This window comes from Perca fluviatilis, chromosome 2, assembly GCF_010015445.1.
Source record: "Perca fluviatilis chromosome 2, GENO_Pfluv_1.0, whole genome shotgun sequence".
In the NCBI taxonomy this organism is placed as follows: Eukaryota; Metazoa; Chordata; class Actinopteri; order Perciformes; family Percidae; genus Perca; species Perca fluviatilis.
Window position 1 is genome coordinate 17177265 of NC_053113.1, and position 16186 is coordinate 17193450.

The following is a 16186-nucleotide window of genomic DNA, read 5'->3' on the forward strand; positions in this document are numbered from 1 at the left end:
TGCAGCTTACGCGTTGCAATATTTCCTGACGTTTGCCTCGCCGTCCTTGCGCTTTGGGTTCCGCTTTCTCAGACTCCGCGGGTCATCAGGGGCGAGATGTGCAAACATTCTCACTCCCATCACGTAACATACGGACGCTTGGTCAGGTGCATTTGCCGTTGTTTTTGACTAAAAGTCTCCTTTAGCATCAAATCTAAACATATTTGATTTAAACGCGCTTGGTCGGGACTTTTGGCGTCACTTTTGACGCAGTTAGGTTTAGGAAAAGATCGTGGGTGGGCTTATAAAAGGTACATTTCCGTGACACGTGGGACAAGAACAGGACATTTGGGTTTAGGAGAAGATCGTGGGTGGGGTTATAAAATTAATGTTTCAGTGACACGTGGGACACGAACGCCGGTCTCCTGGGTAAAAGTCCTGTGTTTGTTTTTCGGCCTTTCATACTACTCACTACCGTACCGTCGCTCTTAATACTACGTCATCTTAAAGCGCTGCGGAGCTGCTGCTCTGCCCGGTGCGTTCTATACACACACACTGAAGGGTGCTTTTTGCGTCATATCTGACGCTGAGAGACACCGACCAAGCGTCAGTATTTTACGAGTTGGGAGTGAGAACGGGTTTGCCGGGGAGGCTTGGACCCCGTCATAACTGCTTGCAGTTCTAGTTCTATTTATATCTATTTCGTAGTTTGGTACAGTGTTTTTCTTATTCCCAACGATTCACCTAAATTACAAATAGTCTTCTGCTGCCACCCCAATACAAAAGAGGTAAAGAGAACTGAGCCTTTAATGGCCACGGAGCCCCTCATGTTGCTGCCATGGTTATACAGTAGCCCAGAACTGACAGCCCAAACACTGGCTCTAGAGAGAGCTTTACACATTTTTACATTGCCCAAAGGCTAGTCTATATCGACAAGGTTTCATTTACGGGATTGTTCTGGTGTTGCCAGAGGGTCCGCCGGATGTCCCTCATTTTCGGCCGGATGTCCGTCACCGTCCGCTTTCTTTGTGTTGGAATTCTAAACTCCGGTCGATTCGAGAAACATCCTCCGAGCTAGAACCAACAATCAAATTATGTTCATCTTTTTTTTGAGTAAAATTCTCATCACACACTCAACAGCCATTTTAATTGAGAGCTTGCCTCTCTATGTGAACATGTTCCACCAAAACAAGTTTCTTCCCGAGGCTATCTTGAAGAGGCCCCATTGTGATTGGTTTAAAGAAATGCCAATAAACCTGAGCAAGTTTTTCTCCTATCCAGGAATGTTGTGTGGAAGGACCTTCCTACGCAGCGCTGTGGAGATAGGTCTGGCAATGGGAGACTACCAGCAGGCCACCGTAGGCTCTTTTAAACTCTTGGAAAGGGATTGGTTAGGGAAGGGGTTTTAAGTTTGTTGCAATCTGCAACCTCACCACTAGATGCCACTAAATCCTACACACTACTCCTTTAAAGTTAAGTTATTGTTGCATTTTTCTTCACAAACTATATGTCAGCATAAAGGCATGACAAACCCTATAGTGCTGAATGTTTTTGGAAAAAAAGAAGGGGGGGGGTTTTTTTGGGGGGGGGAAAAAAAAAAAAAATTTTTTTTTTTTTTTTTTAAAAAGAAAAAAAAAATAATATTTTTTTCAAGGATAAGTCCTCTATCTGTATGTGAATAGTTGAGCTCTGACATAAAGATATCTACAGTATACATTTTCCAAGACTTGTATAGAAACCTCCCTAGCTAACCCGCTTAATCCAACATTTTTCTGATGATATTATCACAGAAGCATCGTCAGCAAGGAGACTAATGTCCAAAAAAAGGGAAAAAAATACGAGGTTGAAAGATGGTCTTCTCTTTTCCAAACAGCATATCTCCACATGTTGTACACTATAATTTAGCAGATGTCCAAATACTATTTAGTTGGAATCCATCGCTGATTTTATGAGTAGGTGGTATTCAGGATGGATCCATACTGAGAGGTGATTTATGTAAATAACTGAAGAGTACACTGGGATTGGGCTCCTTTCTCATTTGTAATGAGGAGGCCAGGTTTGTGTGTGTGTGTGTGTGTGTGTGTGTGTGTGTGTGTGTGTGTGTGTGTGTGTGTGTGTGTGTGTGTGTGTGTGTGTGTGTGTGTGTGTGTGTGTGTGTGTGTGTGTGTGTGTGTGTGTTTCGATGTCACGGTCAGAGAGCAGTGCCCCTACAGTGTAACACGGGAAAGGTCAGCAAGACAAATTCCCGGACTGTTAAACAGCAAGAAGGGACGGTCAGGGAACTACAATCATTATGTTCTCTCTCTGCATGTCTGTCTTTCCTGGTGTGCCTCTGTTTCACACAGACACACACACACACACACACACACACACACACACACACACACACACCACACACACACACATGCATAGTGTAAAGACAACACACTCATGATTTATTGGCTCTCCAGGGCCCTGATAAAACTCATCCTGAATGATCTCATTTGTACTGCTAGAAGATGGAACAGACAGACACTGTGTGTGTGTGTGTGTGTGTGTGTGTGTGTGTGTGTGTGTGTGTGTGTGTGTGTGTGTGTGTGTGTGTGTGTGTGTGTGTGTGTGAGTTTTCTTTTACAACACTTGTGTTTTGGTTAATTAGAAACGATACGACTCATTTCCTAGTGTTTTTAGCCACTGACATGTTTGTCTCTCCTCTGTTTTTTCCGGTTCATCTTGTTTTATGTCTTCACACCCCTCTCTGGTTAGTGTGGTTTCTATTTGTTAATTTATTCATTCATTCATTTGAATGAATACAATATTTTTAGACCACAGTAGTTGAATCTGCTGAAATTCTCCTGTTTTCACACTTAAACTGCATGAATTACTTGGGATGATACTTTTCTGCCACAGCTTTGAGGTTTTTCGCAATTCGCAAATGCGTATTAGTCCGGAAGTACGTCCAGGAAGTACGTTTGTTCATAATGCTCCTCTGTCAGTCATTTCCGTATCTGCCAGAGCAAATTCAACATTAGCTGGCTGATTGTCAAGGTGCTGCATTGGCCATTCAAATAAATACAAGCTACAAGCAATAATTCTGGGCGATTACATTGTAAGGCATTTACTTTGTAAGGTATTCACCTTTTATCATCTAATGAAGCAGGATCAAATAGTTGCCATGACAACTTTTGGCGTCTCTTACTGAAATTTGACTTTTTTATCCTCTCACTGGTAAAGCCAATGCAGCCCCTGGTATTTAAAAAAAATAGTCCAGGTTGGCTTTCAGTGCCTGGATACCTCTTAAAGTAACTACCACACTAGTCTGGCTTACCGGATGTACAGTACTGGGATAAAGCCTGACATCTCTTCCTCTGTCTCTGCTATCTATTTATTATTTATCTAATCTGTGTTTTTTTAAGAACAACAAGCTCATGAGGAGCACAGAAATTACAGGTCAGAATTTTAACAGTTTCCATACCAAAAGTCGGAATGACCCATTCGGGGTTTTTAGTGTTTTAGCGACTGATGTGAGGCCAAACATGTCACTACCAGACAGTGCATTGATGTATATGTTTTCACTTATATAACGGGCCTTCTCCTCTACTAAGTTGAGGAATAAATCAGTGAGCAGCAGCAGTGTGCAGAGGACGACAGGATCAGTGAAGGGTTGATCCAGAGTATTCCAACCTCCAGTGTTTACAGATCCCACCATGAGTCACTGGATTACATTAGTCCTCACAGAGATACAAAGTGATGTGACGCAACGTTACTTTCAGCTAGATTTACAGGCTCATGAAAATGTTTTCTATATATGTTTTGTTATGCGGTGGAAGTGTGGCATGGTTGTTCATGTGTATGCACATAGTTGTTTAAGATGCTAGTATGGCGAGTGTCATGAAATATACATAAAAATAGATATACTGCAGAAAATAAGTGTTACACGTACTATCAGTTCCTTGCAGGTCTGTACCTCACATGTTCAGCCTCTCACCTGGGGAAGATTTATTTTGGTTGAAAGAAATAAAGGTAATAAGCAGTTAGTGAACAGTGGAGGGGTGTTTCTTAGAGACACTGTGTCTTACAGATTGAGCCAGGAGTTCATGTGAACATGGGAATAAAATGTACAGAAAGAGAGAGAAATTAAGAGCAGCAGCAGCAGCTAAATATAGGACAGATATCAGTTCAGAGAAATTATACAGGGTCTGTTTTCCTGCATGGTTCTACACAAGGGGCAGATAAACCTGTTTGGGACCTGTTTGGGAGCCCAGGGGCAAAACTCGGCTCCTATAAACCTCCATTCCACCCACTGTCTGTGCAATGGATATAGTTTTGTGTGCTCAAATACTAACTGGCCACAGGTTTGCATTGTGATGACTTACATCACCTGTGTGTTTTGGTTTGTTTCTGTTTTCATGATATGCAACTGTTCATTATTCACAATTCATGTTCCCATTATGAAGACCAACATTGGCCTTGATTCTTACTGCAGCATCAGTGGCGCTGTAGCATTTGAGGTCTTTTTGAATTCAGCAGCTTTGACAAATCTCCTCCTGTGTTTTCAGAAGTGCTCACAGATTACATGTTACTCTGCTGCTGCCCGAAGCTAATGATGTTGTCTTTCCAAACTTTTTCTCTGAGAAAAAATGGCTAGGCATGATGGATGTTCTCTAACAACCCTGCTAATTGGCTCTGTTCTTGCGTGCGTGCGTAAGTGAGTGTGTGTGGTTGATTGTGTGTGTTTGGCTCCAGGGCCTGGACAAGGAAAGGGTGATGTAATGCTGAATCAGGGCCTCGCTGCCAGCTGAAGGGCTGATTTGGTAACTTGGGGTTTTGATATAGTTGAGCAACGTGTGTGTGTGTGTGTGTGTGTGTGTGTGTGTGTGTGTGTGTGTGTGTGTGTGTGTGTGTGTGTGTGTGTGTGTGTGTGTGTGTGTGTGTGTGTGTGTGAAGAGAGAACAATTGATTGATATGACTGAAATGTATTTTGGCTCAGTGTGGGTGAATGACATCATTTAAGAATCAGTCATCATTTAACGGTGTATTCAAGTTGTTCACTGGCTCCTGGGAAAACTTATATGACTGTCTCCCACTGTGTGTGTGTGTGTGTGTGTGTGTGTGTGTGTGTGTGTGTGTGTGTGTGTGTGTGTGTGTGTGTGTGTGTGTGTGCGTGTGTGTGTTCTTACTTTAGTCAGTCACATGATAGCATCTGTGTAAGAGAAAACCTTTTTTGGGGGTGGCACAAATGTTTCCACGTAAAGGATGCCACATACTAGGACAAACGTCGGCAGTGACAATCCAAAGAAATAATGATGTTGTAAAATCAAACATAAATGTACCCATGTTGGTTTGTGTGGGTTTCAGTGTCTCCCTTTGTTTACCCACATGGATGGACTTTACTTCCCAAAGTCCATCCAGGTCTTGAGGTCACATCCTCACAGAGGTCCCCAGTATCCTCTCTACTGTTGACATTAGAGGCCTGTCCACTTCCACGCCTATCTAATCCTGACGCCGTCCCACAGAGGACACCCAGTCCAGATTCATTCACTGTGTGTCTCCCTCAGTCTGCTTACTGTCTCTCTGATATCACTCTCCTCTCTGCAGAGTGCATCATGTGAGCATATGAGATTGGGTTGAAAGGTTAGCTTTCATGTTTCACCCACGATGCCACTAAACAAAAGTCAGCTGCATTATCCATTATCCATTTTTCCTACTTTAAACTTTGCACATTGGTTTCTGCTATGCTCATGCTTTACAAACTACAGAGGATAATCTTGGTATATCCTTCTTTTGTTGCTCAGAAAATATTAGTTGTCTTCCAAATGTCGCAGTCTGAAAATAAAGACAGGTCTGAGATTTCTGCCTCCATCCAAATACAATGTAAATGAATGGACTTTGATTGTGGGGCTCACAACACTGAAAAATTACACTTAAAGAATTCAACAGCGACATTGCAGTTACACACTGTCAACCGTTTTCTTACATAGAAAGCAGTTATAATGAAAGCTACGACGACACATTCAAAATTACAGAGCCGGGGGAGGGGGGTAATATTCCAAGAATTCCGAGATTACAGTTTTTTTCAATTGCTAAACGACAATGGGCACAACTGGAGTCACATGTGCAAAACTCTAACTACATTATAGGTTTGACAGAAACAGGTAAAAGAGCAAAGATATCAACATGTCCAGGTAAGATGTCTGAGGTTATGTACACAGCTATAAAAAAAAGTGAAAAACACTATATCTTTACAATAGTAAAACTGTGTTCTTACTGTTTTTCAGAAAGTAATGGAGGTGAAAGCAATAGAAACACCACATTCATTTTTATTTAGAGATGATGCAGACATCCAATGTGATGAAGAAATATAATATTCTTTGGTACTGTTATGTACCTTTAGTTTTTTTCCCCAGTAATTCCATAAATTACTAGAGATAAAATACTATATTGAAGAAAACTGCTGATTTTCATTCCTTCTTGTTTACCTTATGTAAAAATTGGTATGTTATACAATCTATATTTTTTCCTTAAATAAACTATTGAGTAGTGTCAAGTCACTCAAATTGTTCAAACTGTAAAGATGAGAAAGTTTGTAATTTCTGTATTGGTGTTTGATGCTAGTGTTTTTACTCTCAGTGTGTTCTGAGTGACAGTGTGTGTTATCTCAGTGAGGATTGTTCATAGTGTTTGGCTGCACTGAGCCTGTTTTGAGACGTGTTAAGAGTTGTGTTGCTTTGAATGAGTTTTGCAGCTGATGTGAACTGTTTAGCTCAGGTGACTGTTGGTAGTGCAGACTGTAGTTTGAGTTTTGCACATGTGACTCCAGTTGTGCTCACTGTCGTTTAGCAATCGGAAAAAACTGTAAAGTGGTACATTTACAAGAAAGTATTTTAACTAAAAATGTAAATAAAAATGTAATTTGTTCTAACATAACATTGCATGGTTTGAATGCTTTATAAAAACATACTTTAACTAGCAAAACAGTTATATTAATGCTTTAATGTTCATCATTTCGGTATGTTTCACTTTTCCACGAGAATTTGAGGATGAGGAGTAACCAATAAGTTAGCAAATTTGGCTGCGACTGATGAAGTTTAAACCAAATAAAGAGCACTTTAAACTCTGATATACTACTTTGGCTATTTTCTAATGTAACCTGTAATCCCACATAATAATATGGTTAGCTAATGACAGGCAGACCCCTTGCATTTGGAATTAATGGCAGTAAGATAGTCAGCCTGCAATGCCAACGTTTGCAGCGTACATTAGAGCAGATAAGGACTTACACTTGTGATGTTGTGTTTTTTGGTTTCGGAAAGATTATTAAAAAAAGATACCACTCTTCAGACTCTTTAGACACTGAAAGAGAGACACTCTCAATACAGCCCCATGCACCCTATTTTGGCATGTGGAGAACGGTTGCTATTTCTCAAAAAATGTGTGTTCGGGAATCGGTAGTGGCATTTAGAAAATGAGCACTTTCACAGCAGCATCCCTTTACAATATCCTTTTATTCTGACTGCGCTTTTGAGGTAGAGAGAAAGGACTATTGATATTATCTTCCTCTTTCTCCAGGTGGCCTTACTATCATTATGTCTACTTTCCCAAAACACTTGTGGAACTCAGTATAAACATGACACATTACATTAATAGCAACTTTGTACTAATGCATTTCTTTCTCTTTTGCTCTCCCTCTCTCAGCTCCATATGCAGTTCATTAAAGTTGTTCTTTGAAGTGTCAATGACATCACGACTTGGCTGCCATCCCCATGGCCCTGTTTAGGCCTGACAGGTTCCCATGGAAACTCTGATGTCATGCGGGGGTCGAGGCGAGTTGGCGTGGAGTGGATGATGTTTTTAAGGCTTGTTTTCGGGTAAAATGTGATATCTGTTACTGTAAAACATGTAACAGCGCTGTATGTCAGCAGACTGGGATCAAAGCCAGCAGGTAGCCTGTCTGTCAACACCATACAACGGACTGCCTGGCACGATCTGCTGTGTGTTATTGTGTCTCACTGTTGGCTTCCAGGCAGACAAGTCAGAGCCAAGCTGTCCTGAATTTACAGAGTGTGATTCGAAGACTGATGTAAAGAGCTTGATTTGTTGGAGAGTGCTCCCACTGAGAGAAATAATCCCAAACTGTTCACAAAGAGTTCATTCTTACAACTAATGCTGTCAAGAAATTCATTTAAAACATGGTGTTGTTTCTATTTTCAAACTAAGCAAAAACGATGATAAAAAATGATGTTCCAGCACTTTTTAAAAGGAATATTTTGTTAGATGAGAAGATTGCTACCTCTCTCATATTTGTAAGTACAGAGATGGATACAGGAGGTGATTAGCTTGGCGTGTAGCATAGGCAAAGGCAAACTTGGCAATTTTCTCACCATTTCAGACCATCAGGGAAAAAGCAATAAATATAGTCAAATATATCATTATTCTATCCTGTGCATGAAAACATGTTGGTTCATTTGGTCTTTGCAAGCGGAAATGATGTAACGAAAAGAAAAGAATAAACCAATCAGACAAAAACACAAACAAAGCAAAATCATATACAAATCAATCCGATTCCATCAAAAAACAAAGAAAAGGATGAGTTCCAGAAGGAGCAGGCAGAAGCATAAAGCTTATACAGTGCCCCTACTTTACACTACCATATTATTACAGAAAAAAAACTAATAGATATGCATATACAGCATACAAAATTGTAAGTCATACAATAATCCAATAACTTAAACCACATACAACGATACACTGTGTGTACATTCCCATTCATATATTCAGGTCACCTTTCTCTATTTGTCAGGTATTGTTTTCTTGAATCTTTTTTTAACTGTACAATATTATGGCTCTGTTTGATTTTATTGTTTAGACCATTCCACAAGGTCACCCCACATAGAACAGGGAAGTGAGATCCGATCACAGGTGGTCACGCAAGACGCACGTGGAGATGCCAGGTGTGAACTGACGTACTTAAAGATGTCTACCTGAGATCTGATCCCCCAAGATGCATCTTACAGTAATGCCAGGTCTGAACAGGGCCTTTGAAAGCATGAGAAGCCGCATCAGCTTGAGATCAAATATGTACATAGCGGTATGCTAATAGATGTGGTATGCTAATAGAACATTGTTCCTGTTAAACAGATGGTTCTCATTTCAAAAGGTGTAAGTTTTCTCAGTGACCATAGCAACAGTAGCTAGTTTAGTAATAACCTCAGCACACTCACACAGCATAAAAACAAAGAATTACTTTTATAAATCCTTTCAAAAATCTTAATGAATTTATATGAATTTTATATGATGCCTATTTACTGTAATATGATGCTTAAAGTAATACACACTCACTATATTGCACATTATTTATCTTTATGAAGTTGGAGTGAGTCTTAACAATGAAGAAGAATGAAACTATTTCATATGTGTTGATTATCAGTAGCGGTATTATTTTAAGCTTACTCATAGCTTGTCTCATTTTCATGTTTAGACAAAGATCAGTTTGGCAGTTTGCTCTTGAACAGTTCTGCTTTCTGCGGGCGATGTTTGCATGTGTAAGTGTGCACGTGTGTGTTTATGGGAGTTTGAGGGAGCGTGGACATATTTGTGTTCTGTTTAAAGCGGCAGTGACGTACACTGTTCTCTGTGGTCTAACTCATAGACCTCTTGTTAATCTTTACAGTCTGGAACCACCAGTCAGTGTGTGCGTGCGTGTGTGTGTGTGCATGTGTGTGTGTGCGTGCGTGCGTGTGTGAATTTAATGGAGTTTGGTGATATGAGGCTGACGCAGAGAGGATATTTTGTGTGTGTGTGTGTGTGTGTGTGTGTGTGTGTGTTTTATGTGTGTATCCTAACCCCCTTCATAATATACTGTATAGGGGGATGTGGAAAATGACGTCGGGGAAATTAGAGAGGACCGAGGCAGAAAGTGGTTGAGTTTGGCATCTTTAGCTGTACAGTTTCACCATGTCCATACTAACATACCTATAATTAACAACTTAATTATAAACAACTAATTCCACAATGACCATCTATCAAACATTATTCACTTAAAATACAGTACTAAATTTTCCTTCATGTTGCCAGCTGTGAACTGATGCCAAGAAATGTGTTGAAATAAAAGCATTGGTGAACATATAAAAAACAAACAGAATCCAAAAAGAGACATAGAGCATGGTTCTTCCTTCTTGATAAAAGAACAATTTGAATAAGCTTTACATCTGGTGTTTCCATGCTTCCTGACAGGATCTCAACTCTAATCTGATCTAATATGACACCCAAAACAGCCTGTTGTAAGTACTTTCAATGACAACTCAACGTTATGACCATTCTTTAATGCATACCTTGATCAGAGGATAGTTTGTGATGATGTAAAATCATAAATAGATGTATATTCTATATCTCACCTCAATCTCATTACCGTAAATACAAAAAGGTGCGTTGGATTTTTTTTGTCATATGTTTCATCATCTTTCCTGTAAAAGCCACAGAGAAAACAGTGTGAGGACCTTCAGTACATCCCAATGTGTCATCCATTCCACCCCATGTTTGTCTGTTCTTGTTCTGACTTACTGTGCAACATTTCATGCAGCTGAGGGCATCCAAGATCTGTGTTTGGAATGATTAGATCTGTGTTCTTTCAGTTTTGTTTCACCGTTGAACCAAAAAGAGTAAAGGTGCAGGACGTAAAACCAAAAAAATGCTCTGTTTAAGCTGAGGGCACCTGCAGGGTTGGGTGGTAATGCTCTGTGGCTTTGTCACTAGGACGTCTTTCACGTTACAGTCATTTATTCCATTGCTAATTTGAAAATATTTATTGGTACAGCTTTAAACCTAAGATGATTATGGACGTGATCATGTGATCATGAAGATGATAATTACAACAACTTGGGTTTTATCACTTTACAATGAAAGCAAGACTGGCATAACTAGTTTCCACTTCAGTGCCTTGTTCATGAGCATTTATGCAGTACTTTTGGAGGCATGGCAGAGTGTCCATTATTTCCTGGTGTATTCACATTTCCCCAGCTGGTTTTAGGATTTACATAGCTGGGAATTTTCTGCTCTCAGTCTGCTTCTGTAGTCTTTAAAACCTGTTTCCCCCAGAACCGTTAGGAGAATATTTAAAGGCATATATGAGGAAATAACAATGGCTTTCTTAACTTTTTGCAGATGTTTGGCTCTTGACAACCGTGATATATTTTTGTCCATTAGTGTGCTATATATCGCAAACCCCAAATGTCTATTCCAGCCTGCTACGTGACCTAATCCACACTTAATCAGTTGAGGCAGACACCCCACACAGAGGAATAAATTTGTTTGCAAATGTCTCTGCAATATCAACAAATGGTTTGACTCGGTTGAAGACCAGATGAGAATAAAATCAGAGAGTGTGACCTCTCCTCCTCAGTAATCACACTGGACGTTTACAACCTCAGCTCTGCACGGAGGGAGCCAGCATCGCAGAAGTAAAACATATTCAGTCATTATGAAAACAATGAAACCAGGATTGTGGGAAGCAGTTCAGCGAGAGAGCGAGAGATCTTTTGTTGTGACGACAGCTGAAGTTTTTCATGCCATGCCACTCTGATTCATGCGGCTCATTCCACGTTACCTGCTGACCCGTTGTTACTAGAAAGCGGTGGTTCTCAAGGTGGGGGCTACTGGGACTTTCAGGGTGCCTTGAGCAAAATTAAGATTAGTTTAATTTAATTTCATAACTATAATCTAATGAGCCATATATTGATGTCACACACTTAATCATGCTTTTGCTCTGCAAACACAGGTACTGAAAAAGTATTGATCTCTTACAGCAGTATTCATTGATTTGCTTTTTAGCCACTTGGGGAAATAGAGGTAAACACAGCTTGTACCTTTACTCTTTCACTTATATTTGTAGTATACCTGTGAAACTGTCACTGTGATTGGCTTTATTTAAAAATTAGGAAGCAACAGGAAGTTGGCTATGTAATATTGCTGCTACACAGAAACATGCATGTGAAAGGTTGACAACTACACATCAGTTAGTTAGTGTTAGATTTTCAAAAAGCTAAACTTTCAAGGATGGAAAACCGTTTCAATAGAGGAAAACATATATTTACAGATTTATCAGCATTACTGTGGACATAATGAGATACAAGAGCAATGTCTGTTTTTCAAAACCTCAGGAGGCTGATGAAGCTTATACTTGTGATCTCTGACCTCTACAGTGGTTTGTTGCCATCTGTGTCTTGTACAGCCCCCAGCAGACTCACATAATGTGTGTGTGTGTGTGTGTGTGTGTGTGTGTGTGTGTGTGTGTGTGTGTGTGTGTGTGTGTGTGTGGGAGAGAGAGAAAGGGTGGGGGACAATCTTCCGCTAAATCACCTCACCAAGCCCCCTCCTCATCTCCCAATGCTCCCTGTTGCACCGCTGACACACACTTACACACTGTTGACAGTAAACAGAAGGGTGGAATGTTGAAGTATTTGCTTGAGTCTGTTGCGCGCACACACACACACACACACACACACACACAAACACACACACACACACACACACACACACACATACACATACACACACACTTGCTATCTGGTGTCGAATGTTTGCTTTGTTGGGGTCCAGTTACAAGGGGGAGGGTGGTGGTCCTCAGCAGCTTGTCTGTCTCATCCTGCCATTAAGCACACAACTACAATAAAATAGAATAAAAAACAAAATAACAATTTAAAGTGTACATCAAGGGAAACAGTGGAAGGTAAATCTGTAACGCCCTCTATAGGCATTTACACGGTTATGTTGTACATCTTTAGTATACATGTACAATAAGTAGTATAAAACTCATATGAACATACAGTCTATGTGGAAATTGTGGGAAAAAAAATAATAATGCATTTCTGTAATAGAAGTGTGTTTGGATTGGCTATGTGAAACAAGTTGATGCGGAGATTGAGACATGAATAATCTATATTGACACTACAAACTGAATCAGATTAGGATTATGATGAGATTATGTGTCCTGTCCATGATTCTGAGTTTTTAATTATGTATTTCTTTTTAAATAAAAGTAGGGACAAGAATGAATTGGAGAGAAAAAAGAAAAAGATGGCACTAGGCAGGGAAAGGCATACCTTTGATAGAAAGGAGAAGAGGAGGAAGAGGTGCAGTGAGAAAGTAGGAGAGAGAAGGAGTCCTCCTTCCAATAGTTTACACAGTGCAAGAATATAAAACCTACCCGGCCCGCCTCCTTCCCCTCCCCTAACATTTACTACTCTGTCCATGTTGTTTCTACACTCCTCCACCTCCACTGCCCTGCTTCTTTATCCCTCCCTTTCTCCTCCCTCCTCCCTCCTCCAGGCTAGAAGAGAGGAGGGATCAACCTGAAAGTTTAAACAAACCAGAGAGCCGGCAGCACAGAGCAGAGCTCACACACACACACACACACACAAACACACACACACACTCACATTCATATAGCAGTTTAGCGCTGAGGAAATTCTAGTGAGCTGGACCGGAGAGCTGAGGTAGGTTCGTTGCAGCTGTGAGTAAAGATGACCTCACTGCTATGTTTAATGGCAGTTATGAAACATAGCATGCTTGGAGATGTATGCTTTCTTTCTGTCATTCTGACTCCTTTAAAAGAGATTGTCCTCAGTTAAATGCAGTCAGAACAGTTGTGTTTGAATTAAGTTTGTAATGGTTTGTTGTAGATCTGAATTCAATAATTTAAGCCTTGATTTCATTGTCACTATCTTGCATATTTTGTAATGTAGCTGCATTTTTTTTGCACGGGACATCCCATTGGCCTCAGGTTCTTTTAAGAGTTTGACAGCTGTTCACACGCTAAAGGTCAACGTCTTGTCCCTTTTGTGCTTTCAGACAGAGTGAAACATCTGTACCTGATAACTGAAGGAGAACCAGCCCGGGACGTCCCAGGACAGAGCTGGAGGAGTGGGGATAAAAGAGACCAGACCTTTGCAACCCCCTGCAAACTTTCACCCTCCCACCCCTTGTCTGTCCAGCCAAACCCTGACTGAAGCTACTCATTTTCCAGTGGCCAGAGGATCTCACTCTCAGACGTTAGCTCACAGACAAAGAGGCTGTCTGGTCCGCTTCATCACCAGTGGCTACAGCTGCACCAATGGAAGCCCCAACCCTGGCTGAGATGGGAGACTTGTGTCACCCCCGGTCTTCCTCTCCAGAGGGGGAGACAGTGTGTGCAGCTCTAGCCCGTTATGAAAACACTCTGCGGGATGCCATTAGGGAGATCCACGTGGACGTCAGCGCTTTTAAGCTGGGCATGGAGCGCCGTCTGGAGGAGACAGCCAACCTGAGCGGGCCTCTTGAACGAGCTGTAGCTCAGCTCCAGCAGGAGAACCGGCAGCTCAGGAGTCAGCTGGAGGCTCTCACCCTACAGGTGGAGCTCCTGAGTGGGATGATGTGTGACAGGAGCAACTTGCTTAACAACAGCCACAATCACAGTCATAATCACAAGAATCACCTCAGTGACATTCAGGAGAACCATCAGGAGATCAAAGAGGTGATCTATGGGAAGGGTGAGGCTCACACTCAGAGCCAGGCTCTGGTCCACATCCAGCCCTGCAGCCTGGGGAGCAAAGCCCAGACCTACAGTGGCCTCAGCAGTCAGTCCAGTTCTGGGTCTCCACCTGCCTCCTTCTCGTCCTCCCCCAGCTCCAGCAGTCCTCCTGTTGGCTCCAGAGTTTCCTCCATGGTGACGGGCCCAGTGTCAAGCAGCAGCCCCTCCACTGCCCGCTTCTCCAGCCGAGCCACATTCGCCGTGTCCAGCAAGACTAACGTGAGTACTGAGTACGTCATTTTTTCTGCATGCGTTTGTAGAGAAGAGATGGTGGATGCTTTCATCAGTGTCTCCAACCTTTTTTGTCTGATGTACCTCTCCCGCCGCCACAGTGTCAAATGAACTCAGGCGCCCCTTCATCAACACCACCCATAACATGTATTAATTTGCATTGATTTTAAATTGAATGCTTTTTAACACTATTGATTATATAAAAGTGGAACTTTTTTTATATTTTCTTCATACAATTGAACTGTCTATTTTTAAGTCGATTTGCTTTCGTACTCGCAGCGCTGTGGAGATAGGTCTGGCAATGCAATACTAGTTTTGTACTAACTTTCCAGTTTGCAATCCTTCTACGACCACTTGGAGTGGCAGAAGCTGGATGTTTCAGCCATTTTTCTAGGACTTACCTATTTCAACTGTTTATCATTTTAGCTGTTTCAGCCGATTACACAATTATAATAACCAATTATAACCATTTATCGGTTACTTTTAGCCAGCTATTTCAACCATTTATCCGTTACTTTAAGCTAACTATTTTAACTATTTATCAGTTACTTTTTCAACTATTTATCCACTACTTTTAGCTATTTCAACCATTTATCTGTTACTTTTAGTTAACTATTTCAAACATTTATTGGTTATGTTTAGCTACTTCAACCATTTATCGGTCACTTTTAGCTATTTCAACTATTTAATCATACTTTTAGCTAGTTTAACAGTTTAGACTTCTCTTCTCACTTGCTCACCAGTTTTCACACACTCAGCACGTAATGTAGTCTGACTCAATATGTGAATATAATTATTTCCCTTTTTTTCAAATTAGTTCAGCTACATCTTTTCACGTATGCCCTAGCAACTGCATAAGTAGCCCCTCAGGTACAATCCAGCTTTGCATGTCAAAAACTGCCTGGATCTCAAGTCTCAAGGAAGCTCATCCAAGAGACAATTTGTAGTTTATGTCATCTTGGGCAGTTGCACACAGACGCTCTTGACATATTTGTACTGAACCACCACTTAACACAGTGCCAGATACTTTGCAACACGGATGGAAATTTAATATACAATAATTGTGATGTAATTTTTTATGTTGGGTAAGGGCCACTGTGGTAATGAGGTAGAATGTGAGTTTGACTGAAGACATGTTGAGTTGTGGCTGTGTGAATGTGTCATACGAGGCACTGGCTGTGTCACTGCGGTTGCACAATAGCCCTCCACCAGCATATCTAATGGATTTATGAACTACAGTAACATGAGTCGAGCAGGCTCCTGGGAGGTGAGGTTAGTGTGGCCGTATGGTTTTTAGACCTGAGTCAAATATGTGAAGTCAGCATTGTGAAATTCAGGCTGTGGTTAGTGCCATTGGTTAGACATTATCGCTGTCGTCCTGTTCAAACCTTGTGGGTCCCAGTTTGGGAGAATCTGTTTTCTCAGTTCCTGGAA

At 41.1% G+C, this 16186-nt stretch overlaps 1 protein-coding gene across 1 annotated transcript in view; it reads left to right on the forward strand.

Annotated features, from left to right (window-relative positions):
• The first annotated feature begins 13317 nt into the window (after nt 1-13317).
• The window catches only part of smtnl (smoothelin, like), a 29639-nt gene continuing 26770 nt past the window's right edge, over nt 13318-16186 (forward strand). The window contains exons 1-2 of the mRNA XM_039790203.1: nt 13318-13448; nt 13804-14740. Coding sequence (XP_039646137.1) covers nt 14066-14740 — 675 coding nt within the window. The 5' untranslated portion in view covers nt 13318-13448; nt 13804-14065. The remainder of the gene's footprint in view (nt 13449-13803; nt 14741-16186) is intronic.